The sequence below is a fragment of the Athene noctua genome, chromosome 1, assembly GCF_965140245.1.
Source record: "Athene noctua chromosome 1, bAthNoc1.hap1.1, whole genome shotgun sequence".
Taxonomy (NCBI): Eukaryota; Metazoa; Chordata; class Aves; order Strigiformes; family Strigidae; genus Athene; species Athene noctua.
The window spans coordinates 61,463,637-61,490,797 of NC_134037.1; the positions used below are offsets into that span (position 1 = coordinate 61,463,637).

The 27,161-nt window shown below is 43.0% G+C and overlaps 1 protein-coding gene across 1 annotated transcript in view; it reads right to left on the reverse strand.

Annotated features, from left to right (window-relative positions):
- Positions 1-23,359, reverse strand: part of ECHDC1 (ethylmalonyl-CoA decarboxylase 1) — a 67,160-nt gene extending 43,801 nt beyond the window's left edge. The window contains exon 1 of the mRNA XM_074923849.1: positions 23,337-23,359. Coding sequence (XP_074779950.1) covers positions 23,337-23,358 — 22 coding nt within the window. The 5' untranslated portion in view covers position 23,359. The remainder of the gene's footprint in view (positions 1-23,336) is intronic.
- Between the last annotated feature and the right edge of the window lie 3,802 nt (positions 23,360-27,161).

Here is a 27,161-nt window from a genome sequence, read left to right on the forward strand (position 1 = left end):
TTGGTGGGGCTGGCACACTGCCCGCCAGCTCCCTGGCCCCAGCTCCTGAGGTTGCTGCTCACAGAAATGCTATATTGACATCGTTTTTGTTTAATACATGTTTCTAGTTCCCCTTTTCAAGTGAAGAAATAGCAAGTGATTCCATGTGAAATGGAGCACGCTGTGATGCGATGTGAGGATTGTTGCTACATGAGAAGAACTAGAATATTTTTAGGTCCCTTTTTTAAGGCACCATTATTCCTTGCTTTCATCTGCCTTTTCTTTAGTTCTCTTCCATTTTTTCTGGTCATCACTATTTTTTGCTCATCATATTTTTCTAGTTCACACTTTACAAAGAAAAAGGAAATTGTGAGAATTAAGTGGTGGCCGGAGCTGCAGAGCATTCCTCTTTAAAAGCAGAGATGGTTTTATTTGTCTGAAGTATGCATTATGTAAGTGTATCGCTTCCACAGCTGAAATATTTCAAAAGATGGATAATGAGGTTCTCAGCTGGGTTGAGGCCTGCTGAGTCCTATGACCCTGGTTTCACCCAGGCTACTGGACTTTACATGGGAAAGCTGACCAGCTTAGAGCTTATCTTGTAATAGACCACATTCAATAGAAAAACAAAGCACGTAAAAATACTGTAAGGGTAAAAGAGGTAATTAATAAAAAGAAATTTCTGACTATCACCAGAGATTTCATGGTATTAAATTGAGATTTTAATAGTATTAAAATAATAGTATTCTTTAATAGTATTAAAGAACTGTTAATGGATGTGATAATGTCTCTGAAGTAATTAATTTAGGAATAAATTCATATATACCTATATGTTAGTATTTTTTAATATTGTAAAATTCTGGGTTTGTATTTTGTTTGTTTTTCACAGAAAAAAACCTTGAATATCTGCTGTTCTTAAAACCTTTAAAGATTAACCACGCCCTGCACTTTTCCTCTATTGAAAGCATGATCTTGTACAGGTCTAATATTCTAACCCATCACTCTTTTTACATTTGCCCAAATTTACTGCTTTTGTGGTTTAATTCAAACATAAAACAACATGCAGAGAAATTTGGAAGCAAAATAAACCTCTCAAGATTTCTGTGACATTACTGGTGCTTCCTGTGCTGACCCTTCTCCCTGTCAATAGATGACAACTGGACAAACAACATTCAAAATATCAATTAACTGTTTTAGGTCTTTTAAAATAAATACGTCTAAAATAAGAACCTAACATGAATAATACAGGCATATGAATATCTGTGAGTTACCTTATCATTCTTGCTATGTTTTCACTAGCAGTGCAGTCAAACTTTATTTTACTTAAGTTGATCTAGATAGATGCATGTTGCCAACTGGCCTAAAATAACAGGGGTGCAAAATCCCTGAACTATCAAAGGTAACCAGGGGACGGCAGGCTGGAGTCAGCCTGAGCATAAATTTGTATGATCTATGTCCCTTGAGGCAGGGCTGCTCCTGCTTGCGTTGGTTGTGCATAATCTGTTTGTACATTCAGATAGCTTTATTTCAGGATGCTGCTGCAGAGTGCATCTGAAAATATGGCCAGCCTACCCTGACAGGAAATGGCATAAAGAAATTTAAGATCACTTACTTTGTCAATTTTATCATCTCTCTTTACTGCCTTTTTACTTCACCCGTGAATAAAATAGGATTTCAAATATTAACAAAACCCCCTGAATTTTCACAGAATGCCTTTCTAGTGCTTAAAGAACATGTACTTCCTGGTAATATACCAAGAAAACAAATTTTACAAGATTTTAACTGCGGAATCAAGTGAATAAATCACAATTAATAATTTATGCAATGCAGGCAAATTTATTTTTCTATTCCTATAAATCTGGTGATGAGTTACCATGTCTGTTTCCAAAGGTGTTTAGGTTTTGTGTTGTTTTTCCCTCCACACTTGTTAGCCAGGCTCTACTGGGAGGCTGGGTTGCTCAGCTCAGAGCGTAGCTGACCCACATGTGTGCATGCACGCTGGCGCAGTGCTGAGCACAGACCTTGGTGCAGTTTCACAAGAAGGCAGGGGAGCTACATGAGCTGGCAGTGGGGGATGCTCTGCCCATGGGGTTGAGCTAACATCTCTGCTGAGAGTGAGCAAACATTCCCCATTGGTGAAGACAACAGGCACTGGCAAGGGGAGCCTCACACTTTTCCATTTACTTCCCCTTCCCCTTCTGCAGAATGATCAATGGCTAGACAGACATCCTTTATAGAGTGTTTTTTAATGCTAGGTATTGGTATTATTATTCATCAAATGTGATCAGACATTTATGGCCGTATATATTTTAGTAGCTTCTAACCAGGCCTGCTGTGCAGTGTTCCATGTGCTATTTCCTCACCCAAGCAGGAAGAGATAGGTAGGGTGCATAATGACATCATTAAAAAAAAAAAACCCAACTGCAAACAAAAATAACAGAAATTAATCTTTCTACAGACCTGGCACAAAGATGGAAAATCACCCTCATCTCAAGCCATAGGTGGTTAAAATCCTGCCCAGGGACCTGGTACACAACCTGTCTGTGACTGGGAGCCTCAGAGCAGCTGCTGTGCTCTAAATGTTGTTGAGGGAGGATGGGACACCCAGGAAAAAAGTGATCCAGGAAATCTGTCATGACCCAGTGCCTGAGAGGGTCTTTCTCTGTCACATGCCAGGTCACACAACAGGGGCAGAGACCCATGTAAGTAGCAGGAGCACTCACACGTATTTATGCTGCTCCCACAGCAATTCAGTCTCTTCCTCTATTGCTCTCTAGTGTTCCACAGCCATTTGTCAAACAGCTACAGCAACACATACTTACCAAACAGAAGAGAGGCCAAAGTACTGCCTGAAATGTGCCACTGCATGTGGTACAGGTCTTTGAGGGAAAGGTGGAACAAGTGTTCCACCAAAAATGCCGTGGTAGCTGACCGATCCCATCTTCTGGTGGACTCTGGTGCAGCTGATCGGTGGATCCTTGCAGTGGTGCCCAGCTTCAGCTATGTCCTGGACTCATTCAGAACCAGGAGCTGAGCTACTGCTGCTCACAAAGGTTTTTCAGAAGAGATAAAGCATGTTTTTCCATGCTATAATTAGAAATCTGCCCTGCTATAACTTGTAAAGCCTTTGTCAATGTAAGTTATTAATGTGAATATAATCCATACTAGAAGATGCAAGGAAGGTTTCTTGACCTAGGAACATTTATTTCAAAAGACCTTTTTTTCCTGATTCTTTTTTTTTTTTGTCAAACTGGACAAATAAGAAGCAGAAAACACATGAAGTGATTCTCCAAAATTTTCTCTGCATTAGCTGCCATGTGAGCTCATTCTTCTTCCTACCGTGCTTTGCTACTACACAATCTGGAACTTTTCAGGTCACTTACATACTACTGTGCCTCTACTCTGCCACGTTGCTTTTTAAGTGGAATCAATACTGTTTCAAACAGCACTGAAATTCCATCTTAATTTACTAAATTGTAATGCATATTTAAGGCTGTAAAGTGAGAGAAGGCAACAGACCACAGCAAGACCTGTGCACTGCCCTCTGCACTCCAAGTCTGGTGAGACTCAGTATTGGGACTGACTAGACAGATTTTCCTGTGAGCAAGAAAAACGAGATGTACTTTCCTATAGATTTGTGCCTGCCTGGTGGCTCATCTACCTCCTTTGCAACAGCCCAGTGTTCCCCATAGGGGACCCCAAGGCAGAGCCAGCACACCTCAGCATGTGTGCTGGCTGGCTGCCAGCGTGCTAGGTGACCACTGCCAGAAAGAGGGAGTAATGGCTGTTTTGCTTAACTTTCCCATTTGAGTCCTCTGAGGTGATTTACATGAAACTTTCAGGAATCTGAATACCTTTGAGACCTGGAGATCTCTGTTGGATTTGGATGACATAAAGCAAAGTATTCAGAAACTGTAAGGGGAGTGACTGATGTGCAGACAGCATAATGCTGTAAAACTAATTTTCAGGCCAAAAATCACATACGTTGTGTTTGTTACCTGGATTCTTTGGAGCCATTATGATAGTTTGGATCACATTTTTGAAATTGCTAAAGAAGGACTAAAAATGAACTTAAAAACTGATATCCTCAAATAATGATTTAACTAATGTTTAGAAATTTAAACTGGCAAAATTCCTTGGAATGAAAAGTCATTGAGCAGGTAAGGGTAAGTGCATATTAGAGTTTGCCTACTTCTAACAGAGCTGTAGGTTCAGGGAAATGCTGGTGGCCAAGCACCTTCTTCCCCATTTTACAGGTAAGGAGTTTCACTGTGAGAGGTTTCTTTCACGCTGACATCCTTGGCAGCAGCCTCTTAGGCTGTTGTCATGCAGTCTGGTAGAGCGACAATGCCCACAGCCTCCAGTGTTTGGCTCTGTGAGAGTAGGCAACCTGTAAAGAAGGGGAATTGTAGAATGATAGAATGGTTTGGGTTGGAAGGGACCTTTAAAGATCATCTAGTGCCAACCCCCCTGCCATGGGCAGGGACACCTTCCACTAGCCCAGGCTGCTCAAAGCCCCGTCCAACCTGGCCTGGAACACTGCCAGGGAGGGGGCAGCCACAGCTTCCCTGGGCAACCTGTGCCAGTGTCTCACCACCCTCACAGGAAAGAATTCCTTACATCTAATCTAAACCTACCCTCTTTCAGTTTAAAACCATTACTGCTTGTCCTGTCCTTATGTTCCCTGATAAAGAGTCCCTCCCCATCTTTCCTGTAGCCCCCTTTAAGTACTGGAAGGCCACTATAAGGTCTCCGTGGAGCCTTCTCCAGGCTGAACAACCCCAACTGTCTCAGCCTGTCCTACCTCTGGTTTGTGTGTCCAGATCATGAACTGAATCAATGTTTTGGTTTGACTGAAAAGTAGCACAGCCAAGGAAATGCAAATCGATATTCAGACAGATAGGTTCTCTGATCTAGCTCAGTACCTGACTATACAAACAGTTGTGCCAGTACAATGAAGTAGGGAAGTGCGGTGTAGAAACAAGACGCCAAGGTGAGAAGGAAGAAGAGGCAAGCAAGCATTGCCATAGAATAAAGGTCCACGAAGCCATAACCCGGGCTGCTTTAGCAGAAACTAGTGATTCTGATAATCCCTGCACCAAGTATTATCTCCTGCTTCAATAAGATATAGAGACACCAGCCTTCTTGGCAGCTTTTCTGTCTTTTTAAAAATAAAGTAAGTTTCAACAATAAGGTAATATGTCTGTCACAATGACACAACATAGCCAAAGCATACATCTGAGCTATCATAACAGCTTCTTCAACAGAATAAATATTAAATTTCCTGCTTTCTCTGTTTCACAGTATGTTAAAGTCTTTTTGGCATCTTGCCCTGTGCTCCAAGATCCCTTTCTGGATCCAGTCAGTCTGATACATGGGGCCACATGTACCTTACAACAGTTCACAGGAGGGAAACCTTTGCTTCTTCCTACAAAGCAATCACATACGCCAGATACTAGCACAATTTCTGGTAAATATAGCTCTCCTCTGACACCAGGCTTACACACATAAGGCCTGCGTTAAATCATGGGACTGCACGCATACCTGTCACCTGCAAGCACAATGAGCTCACAGAAAAAATTTATTGTTGTAACAGGATCGTCTGTCCGAGATGTTCAGGGCTCCCTGGCACAGTTTCCCAGGTTTTATAGTTCGTGTGATATGGGTAGTTTAAGGACTTTAGCTGCCTCTTCTGGCTCTCTCAGAAACACAATGGCAATGTGGCAGCCTACAGACCAGGAGCAGTGGGCTTTTTATCCCCTCATAGTAATAACATTTATTTCTTTCCAAGGGGGCTGCTCCTCTGTTCTTGCCTTATAAAGTCAAGGCAGGAAGGAACAAGGAGCAAGGCATTAATAACAATGGCAAGTTTATACAGTGAAGACAGAAGGGAAGTGTCATGAGAGTAACAAAAAAGTGGAGGAGGGGAAGAAAATGCGTGAGGTGTTGTACACAAAGAGCTTACTTGGCCCCACCAAGACCGGAGACAATGAAATCTATTTGCAAAGATGGTATTGGTGGGTCAATGCTTTTGATATAAAGCAGAAGAATCCCTTGCTGTGGACATGCTTTTGAGGCTTTGCAGCTGCAGGGCTTGTGCTGATAGGTAAACACTGTCTGTGTTGTGTATCAATGCCCAGGTGTCATCCTGTCTGGAGTGGCTGTATGACACAGGTCATAATCCATTTACAGAGGCTTGGGTGAGAAAACCAAGATGAATTATCTAGCATGTAATAACACTTCATGGTGACCCAGTTGGAGAAGAAACCAGGAAGCAACCTGTGTGATGATAGATAGATAGATAGATAGATAGATAGATAGATAGATAATGTGTGTACACAAGTGACATTGGTCCGGTTTGACCTCACCGTGCTCTTTGAAATAATGGTGTATTTTGATAATCTTAAAGTACTTACTCTACATTTCCTTAGCATAAACCAAGAATGATAGTTTTAGCAGCAGGACCACCCTAGTTTGAGACCTCTCTTTTGAGTTAAGGGTGGATGCTGAGAGCAGACACAGAATTATTGTCCAACCACATCCTTCAGCCTCAAGACTCAGCTGCTGCACTGAGCTTCTAGAGGAAAATACAAAGAGGGGTTCCATTTAGTCCCAAGGACTCAAAAGTCATAGAAACAGGGTGATTCACAGCAACATGGACCATGCAGCCAGGTCTCAGACTCAGCCTATGTTTGCCCCACACAGGGGTGGAATTGTCCCTTCATTTCCCAGCAATATTTGCAGCCATGGCAGACAGAGGGAGAGCTTGCAGCGTGGCTGCCTGCAGCTCTCAGAGGACAGAAGCAGAGTCTGCAAGCTCTGGTGCTCCTGCTGCCGCTACCTGGGACAACCTGGGACCTGGGTCTGGGACAATCACTAGGTTTGCTTTAGAACAAATAATTGAGGAGCTGCTGGTTTTCTCAGCATTTTTGCCAGCTTAAACAATGTTATTAATCATTAATAGTAGTCCTGAAGTAACTGGGTGATACTTTAACAAAATGAAATGGAGATATATTTTTCCTAAAATAATAAGCCAATTTAAATTCCCCATAGGGTTAGACAAATGGGGAGACCCAAACTTTACAGCAGGACAGAGGAACACAGGACATCATAGCTGGCACTTTGATGATGTTAAGGATATAATTCCCGGGAAGGCAACACAGCAATCAATATGCATTTTAGTTTGGCCTGGTATTCATAACACAGGCTTGACTTCAAGAAGGAAATAAAGCCTTGCACCTGAGGCTTACCTCAGAGTGGAGACTACAGGAGTTATGGCTTCTTGATGGAAAAAGATCCTCATTTACTCCTGTCTTCACTGAGTTGTGAGGGATGGCTACACTTTATGCAGTGGAGGTGCCAGAGTGATTACACGGACAGACAGGTCCTCAGGTACGAGCAAGGGTGAGCAGGTGAGGCAGACAGCCTGTGAGACACCACTCGTCTCACAGGAGCCACGCTGAGACTTGTGCATCACGTACACCTTGGCTCGAGTTTGTCATCCTCATGCCTGCACCAGGAGAAGATAACAGTTTCTACATGGCCCTTCGTGCCAGCAGAGAAAAAGTCATGATATGGACCAATGTGAACCAGCTGGTACCAGGTGAAGAATTTTTCATGTTTTCAAGTGAGAAAATAGGCACCTGCTTTTTAAGCGCAGGGGTGGAGTGGTGAATGAGCCATGGAAATCAATGCCAAGAGAACCAGTGGGTTTTTAGCTCTTGGTCTGCATTTGACTCAGACGTCTTCCAATCAAATTCCCAAATAACTAGGCTTCAATGTGGGAACAAATGGGTGAAATGCAATGCTCTGTTTTGTTCAGGTGGTCAGATAAGATGGTTCCCAGTTTGTCCTGGCCTCAGAGTTTATAAATCAGTGTCCAGTACCAAATGCCATCTTGTTCCAGAAGTACACTGTGTTACAGAAGGTCAAATGCTCCTTGGGGATAAAAACAAACATTTAAAAAATATCAGTGTAGGCAGGGAATGTATGATGATATAACCCAAACTTCAGTCAGTGGTGTCCCAAACTACAAAATGTGACTGTCCTGCAGAGCTGATCTACAGCTGTGGCAGCCAGAGCAGGAACTGCCAGCTGTTTCTCTGTAAATCAATAATCCAGTATCACACCCAGCAGCTGGCCTGCCTCCATGCCTGCCCTCACAGGCAGGCACCAGAAGTTACATCACTGTAATTATAAAGTGGCCTGGTCACACTCATCAGACAGAGGCAGATATGTGTCCATCTCACTGTGCTATTATCCAACACACGCTCCATGAAATGTGTTTTCAGCTGTCTTGCAAGAGCTTGTTTCCCAGTCCTGTTGTGGGAAAGAATCAGGTGCCTGCTGGCCACGAACTGCTTTTCCAAGGTACTATAGAGAAGAGGTAATGTCTCTGATCAATAGCACATGGAAACTGGTGCTGTATAGCCCTGCTGAAGTTGGCTTTTATTGGGGATTTGCAAAATGACTGTGGTTTGAGCAGCTAGTTCCACCACTCTAATGTGAATGGCCTCAGCCCAGCCTTGGCTTTTTCCTTGGTGATCCAGCTCCTCACTGTGCCTAGGTGATTTGACCAGAGAAGGTGGCCAAAGAGCCAATTTTCTGACATTTTGTGCAGAACACATATATCTGTCATTTTAAGCTGAGATTTTTCAAGCTGCCGTGTTAGGACCAGATCCCAGTCCCTCTGTGTCTACAGCTGTATTCAGTTAATGACCTGAGACTTCCATTGACACACAGAAGCTACAAAGCACATTTCAAGATTACAGCCACTGTGTACCTGTGGTGCTACAAAACGGCTGCAGCAGACCTATGGATCTGACTAAAGTGATAATCAAATGTTTGGGAACCTGTGTGGGAACAAATGGGATAGTGTAATAACTGTTGACTGTGGGCAGGGTTTTGTGGGAGAACTGAGGAAAAAATACCCTGCAGTGGCAAAGACTGATGATATTTTAAAATTGCTCATCATGAAGTTCAGTTACTGCTCTGCGGATCTGTGCCAGGGAATACTCTATTCTCTTCCATACAGTTACCAGGGAAATTAAATAGGAGGTTGCTACTATTTCAAGACTCAGAATGAAAAATAAATGTGCTAGTTTGCTGCAGCAGAGTGAATTTACAGGGACTCTCTGATCCAGGCTGTTGAAACAGACTGAAAAGTGCACATGGGTTTTTATTTTTCATGTCAAAAGCAGACTTAGTCTCTGATTTTCCAAGCAGGAAAAATTGTAGTGGAAATGTGTGCCCCTTACCTTGCCTGCAATACGGGGTGAAAGAAATTAAATGTGCACACCCTATTCAGTGAAGCACAGCTCTGCCTTAGTTGAAGGTGTTGCAAAGACTTTAATGGGAGGAGTGCTTTTCTGCTGTTAAATTACTGCTGTGCCTCATTTGTAACCCCTGGTAGTTACTCTGACGGCTGCACACTGATACGAGAGGTTGCCGAGAGGCTGAATGCTGCTTCCAGGCCTGGAACATGTGCTGGGGCTGAAGTAAGAACCAGAGCTTCAAATAGGAATTTCTGCGATGTGACCCAAGAGCATCCCCTCCCCTTTCCAGGAAATCTAGTTTCTTTTTCATGACAAACTTCAAAAAGCTCAGGTATATACTGATGCAGGGATCTGGCATTAAACAAACAAGGATAAATGTGGAGAAACAAAGCTATTTGCTACATGGATTTATTATGCCAAGTCATTAGATGAAGAGCAGTGGCAAGCAAAGCCCTCCTCTAAGTTATGTTTTGATAATTTCATAAAATTAATGATATGATATTCCATCCTGAATTTCACTTGCATCTCCTCTGAAACTTCCTCTGTCCTCTGCAATGGCACATGAAAAAATGAAAACTCTGCCATTACTGCTCCAAGTTAGAAGAATGAGCAATCTCCTATAAGGAACCGTATCTCCACTGCATTGACAGCATATCAAATACCAGAAGTGCTTGGTGACCTCCAAAGCACCTATTTAAATAGGATCAGGGATCAGGGTAAAGTAGAACAGGATGCCAGTCAGATACTGCCAAGAAGTGACTCTTTGCTGCAGGGACACACTACCTCCACTGACTCCGGTGAAGTGATGCTGATGCAGCATGGAGTTAAATGGTGTTACTGGAAGAGCAGAAGACCCCTGAAAACAGAATAGCTTCTCAGCAGAGCCCGACACTGTCCTGTCAGATCATGCATGGCAGAGCAGCAGATGTGACCTCCGTACCTGGATGTGCTGCACTGCTGTACCCTGAACTCATGTTAAAAGTGACACAAGTCATCTTCAAATGCTGCTTCAGACCTCTGCTGTCCTCCTCCCTCTCCCTGCCTGTAGCTACAAATGAAACACAAGGGTTCGTGTTTGTCAGCTTTGGAAAATATTTACCATAATCACAAATTGTGATTTTTGCTAGAAATGCCACAAGGGGGAAGAATCGTGTTATTTACAGGTCAGTGTTCCTTTAAAACGTTTGGTTTGTTCAGTCAAATTAAGACTCCAATTGTTCTACAAACACTTTGTTGGGTGAGGCAGGGAGGGAAATAGGAGAACAGATAGGGTCAAACAAATCCCTGAAACCTGAGGAAAACTCAGTCAAACTCTTCAGACAACTCTGGTTTTGTATCCAAACAGGGCAAACAAGTCTTGCATCATATTGGTGCCAAAAAAAAAGTCTGGCCCATGCAAAACCAATCCCTTTCAAAAGCAGGCATAGTTTGGCTCTTAGGCCAACTGTTTTTGCTTAAGTTTTCCATTAATCTGTTCAACAAAAGATTATAAAAGTTCAGTTTAACAGATTTCCCAGCTCTACAACTGACAGTACTTCCTCTGGTTTTAATAATAAATAACTGAAACCAGCCCCAATAAGGTTGAGAGAGGCATGCTGTGGCAGCATGGCCAAAGCGTTTGTAGCCTCACTGGGTACGATTCTCCTTTTAAGAAGGTGGGGGTTTTTTCATCACTCTAACATCATCTAAACACCTTGGTGGAAAATTAAAATCCCAGCCACACGCTTCAGGCTCGTTTCAAGGCACCAGCTCTTATTTAGCAAGCAGAGCTGTACTTTTTGCTAACACTGTGATCCAGAGCACACCTATATGGCGACGTGGTGCTGAGTTTTTACAGAAAAGAAACAGAGGCCAGAACAACCTTCTGCTTCAGATTAGTGCATCAGCTTTACAACCTATGAGCTGTAACTCCTAGAAATGTATGTATACATATACAAGCATCGTTATGCTCATGAATCAACATAATGAAGACATGCTTGCATGACGTCGTTGTTTGGATGCTCTTAGATAGCTGAGCAGTTCAATGAAACAGCGTAATGAAATACAGAGTGAGAACTGCTTTAAAATAATCTTGGATGTTCCCAAACTTTTGCCTGAGTGGTTTGACTATAAGAGAAAGGAGAGAGGCACTGAATTAGCATTCCTGGGAAATGAATAAACTGTTACAGCCTGATCAGGAAGGCAGACGTAATGTTTTCTCTCCGTAGGAAGTAACAAAAGCTAAGTTCATACTGCAAAACATAATGAGGGGTGTTTGTCATAAGTTAAAAATCAATGAACTCCAGCTTTCATGTGGTCCTGGGAGGTTCTTTTTCAATGAAGAGATATTTCTTCTTGCAGGAGCACCCCAGAAAACAGACTTCACCCTCAGTGACAGTGTGAAAAGTCAAATTAGATGGGACATAGATTTCCAAGCTAGTAGAAAGGCTCTTTGATTAGCCCACAAAATTAAAAAAAACCCACCAACCCACATGCCAAATAAGGATTTTGGCCCAATTTCTACAGTTAGAAAATCATCAGAATGAGACTTACCTCTTCTTTTGAACAGAGGCTCAGCCTCTATTTCAAAAGCTGTCTCCTGGCTCACTGAGAAGCACTGTCTATTACTAAACCATCACACTGAAGTATGCAGAAGAAAAACCAACTCTGGCACAAGCCTTAGGGTGCCTATCTAATAAAACATTGACTTATCTAACCAAGGAAGTATCTCACTAACCAGAACAGATGAATCATATGGGGTTTTGGCTTCTCTGTCTTCCAGTCCAGATCTGCTTCCTCTTTATCATTCAAGAAAGACTTCTGGTTTTCTTGCCTCTGTGCAGGGATTAAAGATGCTTTAAGTTCCCTTTGAAAAGGATGAGTTGCCTCAGTGGTAGAAGGCATGTTAGAGATCTGGATCTCCAGTTCTGCTGTTTATTCCATATGGACATCCCAATAAACTTGTGTGATGATGAGGAGGGAAAATTAAATGCAAACTGTGCACCCAGGCAATAAATGTGACAGAACCCTCTTTACTGTTGGAAAAATGTCCCCATACAGTCTGTTTGGGTGGAAAAGAAATGATTTCATAGTTTCTGAAGTTCTTCATTCCTATTTATGTCAGCATCTCCCAGGAAAAAGAAAATCAGAATTCAAGTGGGATTTTTAAGCTGGAGTCGGAGCCAGCCAGCCAACCATCAGAAGCAATCGTGTCACTCCTTGAGAACAAGCACAGCAAGAAACAGTGTCAGGGGGAATGGGTTCTGTGTCCAGTTTGCAAGCTGTAATAATGCCAGCACATGGATGAATTTAACCAAGAAACCCACTTCTACTGCAGGCAAATAAAGATCAAATTCACAGAGCAGTTTGGCTGCTAGCAGGTTTTCACGCATAGTGAGTAAATAACTGTGTCAACAGGAAAGAAGACCAGGGAAGTTACAACTAAATCTTGGTTTCACATTCTTCTTTTAAGAAATATAAAACCAGAATAATTTTTTAGGGAACATGGGAATATTCTTGAAATTTCCTGAACTATTTCTGAGATTTCCTTCTATCCAACATTTATTCAAAGGTTTCCCAGCTACAAGTTGAAGCCATGACTTCCCAAGAGCACAAGACTCATAACTAATTAGAATGCAATGTTTCACAAGTTTTATCATCTTCTAATGATGGTGCAACCAACGGATTACATGGTCTCACCTACAATGTTGAATTTAGGTACTTCACTATCTGTATTAAATGGTAGTGTAAGTTAAGTAAGTGCATTGATTGGCGTGGTAAAGTTATTAAAAAGTGGGAGTATTTTTTTTGTTTCCTCAGGCCACACCTTTCTTGTAAAGCTAATTCTTGCCACCAGCTGCAGTAATAAGCAGTACTTGCTCACAAATACATTTATCTGATGTCATGGATTTGGATTCAGCAATTCTGCTTTGGAATATGTTACGATAAGTGAATTCAGTTTAACTAAACCGGTGAAAAGGACATTTTTTTAAACTACAATCACGTCTTTTTAAAAAAGCTCCCACAATTTTGCAATCAACATATGCATATGCACAAAATATTCCAGAAAATATTGTATTTTTCTTAAAAAGATTTAAATAGGATTTTTTGAACTCTGAATATGCAGTACAGCCAGAGCCTTGGTGACTTTCATTCAGGAGCCTAGAAAATTAAGCTAAAAAGGTCAATGGCCTTTTGTCATTATTTCTGATAAATCTAAGTATGCTTGAGAAAATCCCAAGTCTGGAAGTGTTTAAACAGAACACAAAGGAAGACTCAAATAATTGCAGGGCGTCTACCCTGATATCACATTAACTGTAGTACGTGTGCATAGTGACAAGACACATAGTTTATGGAAAATGTTTAGTATAAGACAGCCCTGATTTCACTCACTGAAGAGTTCAGTTGATAAAAGTATCTTGCACATATAGAATAATAGAATCATAGGATGATTTAGTTTGGAAAGGACCTTTAAGATCATTGAGTCCAACCACAAACCTAACACTGCCAAGTGCACGACTAAACCATGGCCCTAAGCACCACATCTACACATCTTTTAAATACCTCCAATGCTTGATAACCCTTTTGGTGAAAAAACATTTCCTGACACACAATCTAAACCTCCCCTGGCACAACTTGAGGCCATTTCCTCTTGTTCTATTGATTTTTACTTCGGAAAAGAGACTGACACCCACCTTGACCTCCTGTCAGGTAGTTGTAGAGAGCAATAAGGTCTCCCCTCAACCTCCTTTTCTCCAGGCTAAACAACCCCAATTCCCTCAGCCACTCCTCATAATAATTGTGTTCTAGACACTTCATCATCTTCCCTGCTCTTCTTTGGACACGCACCAGTGCCTCAATGTCTCTCGTGTAGTGAGGGGCCCAAAACTGAACACGGTATTCAAAGTGCGACCTCACCAGTGCCCAGTACAAGGGGACAATCACTTCCCTAGTCCTGCTGGCCACACTATTTCTGATACCAAGATGCTGTTGGCCTCCTTGGCCACCTGGGCACACTGCTGGCTCATATTTAGACGGCTGTCAATCAACACCCCCAAGTACTTTTCCTCCGGTCAGCTTTCCAGCCACTCTTCCCCAAGCCTGTAGCAGGGTTGTTGTAACAGAAGTGCAGGACGTGGCACTGAGCCTTGTTAAGCCTCATACAGTTGGCCTCGGCCCACTGATCCAGCCTGTCCAGATCCCTCTGTAGATCCTTTCTACCCTCGAGCAGATCAACACTCCCGCCCAATTTGGTGTGGCCTGCAAACTTACTGCACTTGATCTCCTTGTCTAGATCATTGATAAAGATATTAAACATATGCAACTTTTCATGATTTTGTATATTCTAATAAGAGATATGACCTTATGAACTTAAAACTTTGTCCAATTGTGTAATGCAGTCAGCTTTAAAATGTACAACATTCTTGTTTTAAAAATGAGTACTCTCTGGCGCTATGGTCACATGTGACCCCATATCTCAAAACTAGTTGTTACTGAGGAATCATCATTGAAGGAGGACATATCTGGGAAGCTTCTGCAGACTTCAGCTCTAGGCTAGCAATAGTCACCATTTTCTTGTGAACCAAGAAGTAAATGTAAGATCACTGATGCTAAAATTGGTGGCTGAGACAAGATGAAAGAAATAGATAAAATCAGGCTAAGACTGTTAACCATCATGATCTTGATCATTTGTTAAACTGGAACTATTCAGTGAAAATGGCTTCAACATAAACCTGCAGAGTTTTGCTTCAAGGAAGAAGAGATACAAGCCAGACTAACAGCCTGAAAGCCACTATCCTAGGAAACAAACAAACAAAATGACCTAAAGAGTTCAATCATGAAAAAACAAGATGATGTGATTATATAGTGACATTTCATGAGGAAATGCGTAAGTTTTAAAATATTTCCAATTGTATGGACATGGTTTTACAAGAACAGTGGCTGGAAAATGGAAGCCAAAGTAATTCATGTGAGAAATCAGACATATACCTGTAATCTGCCTTTGTGTATATGTGTGTGTACGTGTGTATACATATATAAACCCAGCAATCCAGAACATGCTGAATGGGATGACACACCTTTAGTTTCTTTCCAGAAGCCTTAGCTAAACACATTAATTTTGGGTTGGAAATGACTTATTGCACTCAGTACAGGAATAGCTGGATGAAGTGTAATGGCCTCTTGTTTACAGAAAGCCAGATTTGAAGATCTAACAGTTCCTTTAAATCACTGAAGCAACAAACTAGAACCATTAGCAGGAACGTTAGCAACTGGCCTTTTTCAAAAGGCCAATCCCAAGCAAAATATTCAGTCAGCACTAGTGCTCATGTTTTGCATTGTTGCCCCAAAATTGTTCTCTGGAAACAAAGATATGGAAGATTGTGGCCAGATGTTCAGAGACCCTTTGTTCCTCTGTGCCCAGCGAGGGATTAGCTCATGGATCTGCCATCCTTTTATTGGCAGTGTGTCTTTTTTACTGTGGTTTATTAAGTGGCTTGGGGAGGCAGTGTGGACTGAGCGGGCTGAGGGACTGCCTGCTGCATGGCAGAAGGCTTCACACAGCTTTTCACAAGAATTTGTTTCTTATAGATTTTATTCATACATATTGATTCAATAACAGAAAATGACATGTGAAAAGCATATCCCCAATGCATTTTGTAGAATCTAAACAGGTTTCCCATTTAGATGATCAAGGAGCAGAGACATGGAGAAACACAAAAGATAAAAATCAAAGGAAAGGGATTATAAACTATATCATCCTCAGTATGTTACTAAAAATTTCTGTCAGGGTCCTTCATGCCTATTACCTTCATGACTTGCAGTATCAACACTAACCCTTAAGAACAGAAGTCTTTATTATGCCTACTTAAGGGCTGACGATGGACCTTATAGTTTGATACTGATTTTTAACTTGCCATGTTTCAGATGCAAAATAATATATCCTAGGAGAGTGTGTTGAAACCTTTTTTGACTTGCTGACTCTTAATTTTATTTTTTTTTTAAGCATCTGGCCTGCCACTGAATTTAAACCTAGTGACAATAGGCTTGCCTTCCTTAGTGCCTTCTCACAGACCTTTTAGAAGCAGTCTACAAACCTGAAGTAAAAACACACTGTATAAGCACATTGAGTGGTTAGGGCTTGGTGACTTGTATCTTCACAATATATAATGGCAATCACCAGTAGGTGCACCCAGAAATGCTTGTGCCTGTTGGAATCAGGGAACTCCCTGGCATTCAGGAGAGCTCTTTTCCAACCACCATATCTGGTTGCAAGTGATAAGTACTTGGTCATACCTATTTGCAGCAGTGTGTGTAGAAGGCTAGGGCATCTGCTGAGAGGTGACTGTGTCCCTCAGTGGGGCACACAGAGATGATGGCCCCAAGAAGGCTGAAATGTAAAGTGCTAGGAAAATCCCAGGTGCAGAAAGAGACTGGTCTTTCTTCATGTAAGCAACACAATTGTAAGTGCAGCAGCCAGCACCATCTAGAAATCCAGGCCATCATGTACTCTGATACCTGCTAGTGTCTTCAGACATTGCCTTAACACTGCTTTAGATTTGGCAGTGCCAGCGCAGTCTGGTTTGATGGGAGTACCCAGTGTATGATATCAGCATTTGAAAGAAGACTTTAGCAGGGCAGGAAAGGAATGAGCAGGAAAAGCCCAGGGTTGAAGTTGGATTTTAGAGGCAGACAGCAAAAACCAGCAGCCAGCAGAACAAATTCAGAGCCTGCTTCTGCATGCCCTGGTTTTCCTGGCTGCAATAGAAATGTTAGTGAGGAAACTAATCCAGCAGTTAAAGGCAGAAATGAGCAATCTGGGTTGTGATGAAGGACAGATAGGTCGTAAAACTGTCAAACTTCACTTGAGCTATTCCACCTTCAATGGGTACCACCTATTTTTATGTTTTACTTTGCAGAACACACAAGTTCACTATCATTTTACAAACTTCACACATCAGGGGGCCTCTATCCTTTGAGGTAATTTTCTTTAGACAATGTAAATGTCAGCTGCCAGTTGTAAGTATTATTATTTATATGAAGCTGTCAAGGAGTGAGGGGGAAATGATGCAGGCAGCTCGCTTCTGTCTGGTTAGCTCTTCGAAGAGATCAGCATATCCTTTCAAAAAGGACACAAAGCCAAACTGTAGCCCAAAATCCACTCTGCAAAACAGTGCAGTAAAGCACATGCTTTAAAGCCAGTCAAGGTAGCACTAAAGTGATGGGTTTTTTACAGTTCTAAAAAAGCTTGATTAGTGACTACTTGTGGTGTAAGAACCCAAAGTGGCCAGAGAATGGCCAGAGCTCCCACTAGTAATTGCATCCAGCTGCATTTTGTTTGCTTTGGGGATTACTTTTTTTAGCCTTTTGTTTGACCTAACTTACATCTGAGCAAATTTTATCCTCTGATGAACAAACTCACTTATCCCCATTTCATCCTCCCTGAGCTGCCAGTACCGAGTGTCTCTCCACCCCACGACCTGGATGGGAGCAGAGGAAGGCCCTTCTACCCACACACCATTTCTTACCAAGCTGTACAGTTTACAGCTCTAACACCAAGGGTAGTTTTTGTCATTGTAAAGTCAGCAAAGGAGTATGGGATGTATGGCTGAGAACACTAAGATTCAAGGCAGATTATTGCACTTAGCTGTGGATAGACTAACCAGAAATTTTGTAAGTGCAAAAAGGAGATTTTCACAGAGGTTTGGTTCAAATCCCCAAAATACTTAGGTGCCTAATTCCCAAGGAAATCAATAGCAATCAAATGGCTGAATGTCCTGCCTGTTACATAAAAGAAGCAGAAAGAAATTGCTTTAGCTCTCCTATCAGAATTGCTGGTTCAATTCTGTGAAAATCTTCCCAAAGAGGACAAGATTAAAGGAGGAAGGGCAAATTCCAGGTGAATGCAATTAACAACTTTTTGGTATCCAGAGGTGCCCTCCCGAGAACATCCCAGCCCAGAAATGCTCTGGAATATTTTCAAGAATGTTGGGTTTCAGACTATAAAATCCACCTTCCAGTTTTTTGCTTCACCCTATTCAAAAAAATCAGAAACCCCTCACATTTCCCTGAAGACATCTAAAAGAGAAAAGAGACCCACTTACTATTGCCACTACATAATACTTCAAGTAAACAAAAATGAACAGGGCTTTATGAACTCTGCCTACATCAATATCAACTGTTCTAGCTCCTCTTTAGCCAGATCCACATTGTTAAAGATCTTTCCCCAGCAGGATGTGGGTGAAGCCATATAGGGAGAGTAGAGTCCCTCCCTCCTGCTGCCCCTTTTCTGATCCGAGGGCAATGCTGAGCCAGGGTGCATGGTTACAGAGCCTTGCCTCTCTCGGCATGGCTACCATGTCTATTTTTATTTTACTGGTGTGCTCAGCTGTTCTTTTTCCCCTTGGTCTGTGCTGTGCTGGGATCTCAGCTTCTGACCCCTGTCTACAAAATACAGACAGAAAGTACTGAGGCAGAGAAGTATTAAAATGAAAAGTACTTTCATGTGTGCTTAAGCCTCCTGTAATTGTGGGGCCAAGTCCTTTAAGAGAACAGCGTGGTGTACTTAAATCAGAGACTGAGGAGCTTGCTTTTACTGCTGTTTCTGATTGCGCCATAGGAGATCCTCAAGAGCAGAAGCACATGAAGACAAAAGCCCACTGCCAGAACACATTTTGGACAAGGTTATCATGGTTGGAAAAATGCAGTGCTTGTTTACCCATGAGGCTGTTTTCCCTTTGACACAGAGTATGTCTTTGCTAGCAGATACTGAAAGCTCACTGGGAAGACTTGCCAGAAGTTGTGCTTATGAGGGAGAGGGAAGTGCTGATTCTTTGGTTCTTCCAACTTTTTACCCTCGACTGTGCCTGCTCTGGGCACCACAGCAAGCTGGACACCTTCCTGCGAGAGACCACTCGCCATGGTTCTTGGACTCCCAGCTGGAGACAGGGGACCATATGCTGCTAGGGCTCAGGAGAGCTGCCTGGGGTTTCCTGTGAGATGTCAGACAAACCTACCACCCATATATACCCATCTTCACTTCCTCACTTCTAAAATGGCAGGAAGAGTGTTTACCCATCTTATATGCTGCCTCTTTTTAAGTCAGTGGTGACTAGGAAGTGCTTTGAATGAAGGGTTCATCAAAATATCCAGCCTTATCCTTTCCCTGCCCCATGCCTATTTTGGCTACTTATCCCAGAAGAATTTTATCTGGGGTTTATTATTGCTCTGTTTTTACTTATTCCCTGGAGATTCACATTCTCCCCACCCCCTTTTTATTCCCTCCGTCTCTCTTTTAATTATCTTGTGCTCTTACTCTCCAATAACTGCCTGTGCCTCTTCCCAAGACTGTGGTTTCATAATTGGTACAGCTACCTGTCCTAACAGGACAAATGAGATCAAACAATCACATTCCTGCCTAATTAACCCAAGCCCATAGCAGTGGTTTCTGGCAGCCTGAAGCTTTCACATGTGCTGTGGGAGAACAGGCAGTGCCTGATGTGGTGTGAAGTTAAAACAGTGATATAAAGCCAGCCGATAAATCTGAACCCACCAATGTTCTTTGAACAAGTGGGAGCTGGCAGGGTTTATTAGTGTCGGATTGGTTTCAGGGGGCTGAGGAGGTTTTGATCCAGTACTAGGAGCCCTAACTTTTCTAGTTTTAAAAGTCTTATATTACCAAACTGCAGCCTTAGGTGTGTAAACACACCAGCTCCTCTCCTTGCCCCTTACCACTGGTGGGCTGCACTCTTTCCCACATCCCTGTCTGGCTTTCCTGGTGTGGGGATGAGAAGGGGGATGAAGAAGAGCAACACAGGGCAGAGGGCAATGAAAAGGCTTTCACCGACGGTGTAACAGCTGAGCTTTTGTTTAGTAGTTTCTCCCTCTAAATAAATAAATAAAAAGGATGGCTGTATTGATTCCAATAAGGCTGGTCAAAGCTAGAACTATGCTGATTTGTGGAGGAGAGTGTGTGTGTGAAAGTCTTTGCCCACCTTGGGGCACTGTGGTTGCAGGTTAGCTCCCTAATAGTTTCTAAAAACCTATTGTAGTTAAAAGGAAAACCGAAATTACACAACCACACAGCTTAGATGTATTGTAAATATGGATTTTTAGAATTAAAAAATGATAGAATTTAGGGGAAACAGCTGTTACCAAGACAACAATTTTCATATAGATTAGCTTTGTGGGCAGTTTTGTAGGTTTATGTAAGAAGTTAAATTAATCCATTCAAGATGCACACTCAGCCCTTTCCCACAAATAAAATAAGACACCCAATCACATTTTGACAATAGGAAACAATATGTGTGTTGCAAGCTGGTCTGGCTGGGACTGAGTTAAATTTGAAGTTATTCCCATCTGTTTCAGATATCCTGATACTTTTATCACAGTGAAAATACTGAAGAGCACCATTTCATGATAATCCGAGATAATAAGCCACCACTTTACCTGGTTCTATGCGCTCTCTCCCCATTTCCCTGATCTGTGAAATTCTTTTTACAATTTTTATGCAAAGAGGCCAAAAGACAGCAAATATGTGGGTTGCCTTGGTAGAGGAATGGCAGGGTGTGTGTTGGGGGGGGTGGGGGTGTGCTTGCGCACAGACTATCCTGAGGAGGCAGTTTTTTATGTCCCTCTGGCTCTGATTGTGCTCTGACAGCACTGACGGTTTAAATGCAGTAAACAAGTCTGAACAAAGGTCTTGTCTAAAGCTTGTGCAGGACCATGTTCAGGCTTTCTACAGCAGGGACCCTTCTGGTAACCATCTTCCGCAGAGGGCAAACGGACAGGGCTTCCCTGGAGTAGGATCTCTGATGCAAAGGCCTGATGGATATAAAAGCAAATGCTGCAAAGAGAAAGGGAAATCCACTTCTCCATGGCAATAGCAGGTAAGACAAGAAAGAGGGGTTTGAAATGAGGTGCAATGTCAGATGTCCTGTTTAGCCTTTGGAGAAACCTCTTCCAACATTAGGGATAGCAAGGCATGCAAAGGGGAGCTCTCTGAGGCAGTTCAAGCCTGGCTGATCTTGCCTTGATATTTAAGACTCTTCCCAAAGTTCATTCCATCCCTCTTTCCTATCATTTTATAAGCTATTCCAGAAAGCAGATACATTTTCCTGGGATTAAACTAGCCTGACCAGTGAAGCTGTCCTCTGTTTCAGGCCTTGCATCATACAAATACAATTTTTCTTTTATTAAACCCAGGCTGCTAATAGTTTTAGGGTCATTTTCTCATGTATAGAAATACCTGTAATTCCCAGGAAATTCCTGCCTTAGCAGGTAGTCCTGGATCAGCCAATAAGCAAAAGTTCACAAAAAGCATAGCTAATGTCCATACACCTATATATGGGCACATAACATTAAAAAAAAAAAAAAAAAAAAAAGTGGAGAAACAATGTCAGCACTATAGCACACTCTGGCAAAGCCACAAGCATGTAAACTCACAGGTAGCCCTTCCTGAAGAGAAGTTAAGCTATCCCAGCCCTTTCCAACTTTGTTTTTTGGGGCACCAGGCATTTCCCAGAGGAGAAGGAGACCTTTTTTCTCACTTTCATTAGCTTGCTTTTCCTTCTATGAACAAGAATCAGTCCATGAACACAGTTATCCACAGATACTGCTGTCAGAGACAGCTAGTTCAGACTACATTTCTGAGCTAATTGGATATGCCAGGATGCAGAAGGAGAAGAAATGGACTGGCAGTTTCCATGGTAATTCACTACCCTATTAAAAATAATCAATATAATGAGAGTAGGAAGTAGCAATTTGTAACCACAGAGCAGGGAAGCGGGGACCAGATTCACATTGTCCACACCATATCAATATGGTGTTGAGATGCTGAAGTGGAACCAGCAAAACAGAAAACTACAGAAAACTACCTGATTTTTAAAAGGTTGGTGCATCCAGAAATGTTTCTGACATGAGCAGGAATTGCATGTGTCAGCATCTCTGAAAAAAAGAAGGCCCTAACAAGTGTATACATGAATGCAGTATCAGGATATGGACCATGGCAAGAAACAGCCTGCTTGTATGCAGGTTTATTTACAGTCAGTTTCAGTCAATACAATTCTATTTCTAATGAGATGCCAGAGCACAGACCATTTTCCAAGAACACTTACATCAGTAAGGAAAGACCTATAAAACCCAATGAAGGTCTCAGGAGGCTTGTTTTAAGACATTATAGCCTTGACAGTTATGAAGTAAATAAAGCTGTTTTCCCATCTGTAAGCAGATATTTTGAGGAGTCAAATATGCTGAGAATTTTTAGCCTTAGTGCCAGGTATTCATACTATTTTTTTTCTTGTTCAGTAGAGTTCATCAAATGCATGCTTTGTTTTTATAATGTTAAGTGATTCTCATTATGTTTTCATGGAACAAATGCCATTTCTTCCAGCTGGATTTCCAAAAGAGCTTGCTGCTCAGGCACGTCAGATTTTTACAGAATTTTACCTTATTGTTGTCGTTAATGAAGTCGCTGCCTTTGGCAAATGCCTCCCCATGCAGCATCACAGGCAGGCTTCTCACCACCTCTCTAGCATGTTTGGAGGGCTACCACACAACAGTTCCCTTGGTGCACACTGACACCTATACGTATCTCTTTGAACACAAAATTAAAATGGGGCTCTCTAATGTCACATGCAGTAAACAAGATATTTGAAATGCAGAAGAGTACTTAACCACTATATTTGCTAATGCTTTTTAAAGTTTTCAGCACATTTTAGCGCAGAAAAATTCCTTAGGAGGAGAGCTCCAGTGAGTGGTGTCAGCCTGTGCCATCTGCTGAACTTGTTCATCAGCAGCCTCTGCTCTGGGGTGCTAAAACACAGTGGCTTTTGTTAGGGGTGTGCATCTCCACGGGCACTAGGATAAAGGCACTGGCACAGCTTGGGGGGTGGCTTTCCATACAGTCAGTGGTACCTGAGAGGGAAGGGTTTTTCTGCCCTGTGATCAGCCATACTCCCCATCTGTCCTTGGTACATGTGTCAGGTTAGTCATCCTCCCAGTGACGGGGTGGGGGCACAAAGAGGACGGGTTGCAGGGTGTAGGGTGGGAGCACGTGTGGCACCAGCCAGTGACAATGGCAGGGCTCCTGCATCCTACCTGGCTCACCTGCCTCTGCACTGCCCGGCATGGCTGCGCCCCTCTGCTGCCAGCCTCTGTTCTCTGGGCTTCAGCCGAGAGCCTCCAGGGACAGCGGCTGCAGAAATGAGCCAAAAATCCACAGGCAATGCCACGTGCATCTCTTTTTCGTGTGTGGTCTTTCCTTCCCTGTGCCAGGAACAGGATAAGCTGTGAGCTGAACAGCTGAAATTCAAATGCTCAGGGTTGAGAAGCATTCTAAAGATTAAAAGCAGCATCATGCTATCAGGTAGGTGTTATAAATTGACATCACACAATTTATTGAAGTAGTATCCAATTAAAATTTACTACTTACAGCAAGCAAGGCATAAGCAAATTGCAGTGCTGGGCGGCCGGGGAGTGCAACTCCACCAACGGTGCGCCCTTTTGCAGCTTCTCGCCTTCCTTATATGTTACAAAGTGTTATATATTAATGAGACTCCTATATATATTCATGATCTATCCCCGCCTACCCCCGCTTCGTATTACAATGAGGTTTCTTCCCACTTGCGCCTGCGTAGTAAACTTCAATAGTTCTGGGCGGTGGTCGCAGAGCCCTGGGCGGTGGGCACAGGGATGAAATATCTCCTCTTCCTCGTTGAACTTTTCACCCCGAAGCTTTGCGCAGCCTCCGTAGTTCTCTGGCATGTCTCTACAGGCCTCTTCAACTGATAGGGTATTTCTCTGGCATGTCTCTACAGGCTTCTTCAGCTGTTAAAGTTCTGATAAGGGAGTGACCTTATGCCTCCTATACAATCTTGCTTTATCATGTTTTCTCAGCTAAGCGCTTGCGGTTAGTCTTACACACTGTAGCAATATTAGCCTTTCATAGCTCATGTGGCAACATATGTTTCCATTATTTTTAACAAAATTTGGTGAACAAACAATTTACTATCTATCACAGTAGGTACCTTGTGAAGCTCATGACATCAAGACATCTGATAGAAAGACTGCCCCCCAGTCTCCACCTTGCTCTCACGGCACTGCTTGCATGCAATTAAAAATCTCTGCTCCGAGAATTTGGCAGTACTGGATGACGAAGAGAATTGGCTGCTTTCAGGGCTGAATTCCCTTGCTTTTGTTCATCCTTTGAGGCAGAAGGAGCCAAGCCAGCAGGAACTGGCTGGAAACCAGCCCCTTCCCAGCCAGCCAGTGCCCAACAGGGATCCGGGGTCCCCCAGACAGAGACGGGAGACATCACTCCCTGCCAGGAAAGGGTCTCCTCCTCCACACGGCTCCGGCTTCGGGAGCGCAGCCCATCCAGCAGCACTGCAGTACCAGGCTGGCTAAAACCACTGGTGAAACTGCACCTCGGCTCCCCACATGCTACCACATGGTGTATGGCACAGGAGTTATCCTACAGCCTCCAAGCACTAGTCCAGCCAGCAGCAGGCAGTGATGCAAACACAGGTTGGTTAATTCCTTCTTACACTATGGTCCTTTTCCTCCCCAGTGACAGTTAATAAATAAAAATACTAGAATTATCCTTTAAAAATAGTTCTGCTATAAGAGCATGTGGTTGTAATTATTGTCTTTACGGACAAGTCTATTATTTTCTTTCCTTACATCTCCTCTGTGTTATAGGAAACATGCCAGTTTTCAAGCATCCTGCTTCATTACTATTGGAAGGACATTTCCAAAAAGCAGAGTTTGTTTAACACAGGCTCCTGAGCCCATCCCAAGAGTCACCCCCAAAAACTGGGCTGGAACAAGTCTGAATGAACTGAAGTTTCTAAAAGTCCTGGGTATTTCCTTGTTTGTTCTCTTTCATTCTTTATTTCTCTCCATTACATTAACCTCTTGCATGTTTTCTTTCCTTTTTTATTCTCCCGATTCTTCTTATTCCACATCTAGCTTCCCTCTGCCTTGTCCCCATTACCTTTTCTCTGCTTCATCGCCCTTTTGCCCACAGCTTTCCCATCAGTCCTCATGCTGTCCCCGATGCTGGTCTGATCCCCATGTCCTTCCGCCCCCCTAGACGGTTCCTTCCATTTCCCAGCATCTGATTTCCCTCATGGGAGTCTGAAATCACCCTCTCTCCTTATTTTCCCTCTTCTGTCCTCCTTTTCATGGTTTCCCATGTCACCATCTTTTCCCCTTCCTAGCACCCTGTCCTTACCCTGTCCGCCAGCTTTTCGTCCCTCTGCTCAGTCACCCTCCAGCATCCCTCTCTATCCCCATTCATCCTCTGGGGGACTTTTCTCGCAGGGCTCCCCCTCCCACTCCCCATTGCCTCCATCCACCACCCCCACCCCTCTCTTGTGCCTCCTTTGGTTGCCACCAGAGCTGGGGTCCCCCTCCAGCAGCACTCCATCACTCTCCCCCCACATTAGCTCATGCTCCAGTGGGGCTGCCACTGATGCAGCATGGGATTTGCATGGGGCCACGGGATCTGGACGGCTTGCCGGGGGGCTGCTGCCATGCTGGAGCAAGCGCTGCTGGCTGGAGGCATTGGCACTTGCTTCCCACCTCTGTGCTGCCCTGGGGAACCGCTGTTGGAGCCAACAGGCACAAAGCAGCGCGGGCTCCAGCCCTACTGTGAGGTTTGTTTAGAATGAAAACAGCCCTGCTGGATTAGGGGAAGCTGCCTCTTCCAAAAAACACATCAGATTTCAATATTAGATGGGGAGAAGTGGCCAAAGCAACACGACCCACAAAATACCTTTGAACTTTTGAGTTTTTGGCACGACAGCAGAGGGCACGGCGTTGCACTCAGCCACCAAGCCAGTCCTGCTTGCATGGCTGAAACCACTCCTGCTACTACTGCTAAGGGTAACCACAGAGTCCTGCCTCCCACCAGAGAATTTCAGAGTGCAGTACAAATGATAATTAAGGAATTATCATAACACTGAGGGCAGATGAATGTTTTCATTATTTTCTCACACACAAGGATTCAGATCAGGCATAGTATGCATTTTCAGTGCCACTCACCACCTTCATTCTCACATCCTTTTGGTACAAGAACGATAGTCTAGCAGGTTGGTGTGAGGCTTGAGAGTGGGACACTGGGCAGTCACTGAAGCACTCAGAAAAATTAAAATGCATTTTTTATAACAGTAGTTTTGCTTTAGAGATTTGGAGATTTCTTTTCTTTTTTGGAAGCATGAACACTGACAAAAACTGAAAATGCAGATGTCTGTATTCAGGATATTTCTATGTTCAAGAACTGAACCTTTTTTAAGGAAAATCTGCTCTCTTACAATGCAAGGTTTACACCTGCCACCTCTGGTGAAGCCACATTGTCACATACCTGTCACATGTGTAGATACGTATGCACACACTGTCAGAGTACTCCTAGATAATGCACTCAGCACACCCGATAATGTTAATTCCCAGTCTTTGCAGGGCCAGAACTGATCATCAATTCGCAGATTTATGTTTCTGTAGAAGAGAGCAGAAAAAAATGAAAGTAAATAGAAAACATTGGAAAAGTAAATGTACGTGCTTCTAAATTCCCGATATTATTTTATTTCTTGATGTAATTTATAATCAACAACTATCGGCTCAAAGTTGGCTTGAGTTTCAGGAGAGTTCTTTGGTCTCTGAATGCCCATTACCAGAAATCTTAAGTCTGTGCACGTACTGACATTTCAAGTCTGTACAGAGTGCTCTGCTGCAGTTCAAAACAGCTCCCAGAAACTGGCTGACCAGTCTGGGTCAAGCAAAAGAATGGGTTTACAGAGAGAGGGGTACGCAGGGCTGCATGTGGAATTAGGGAAAGGAGCAACGGGAAACAATGCTTTCCTGGTAGACAAAAACATAACAGAAAGAAACTAAGTGTAATGTAAAGAGAAAATAAGTGGACCAGGCATGAAC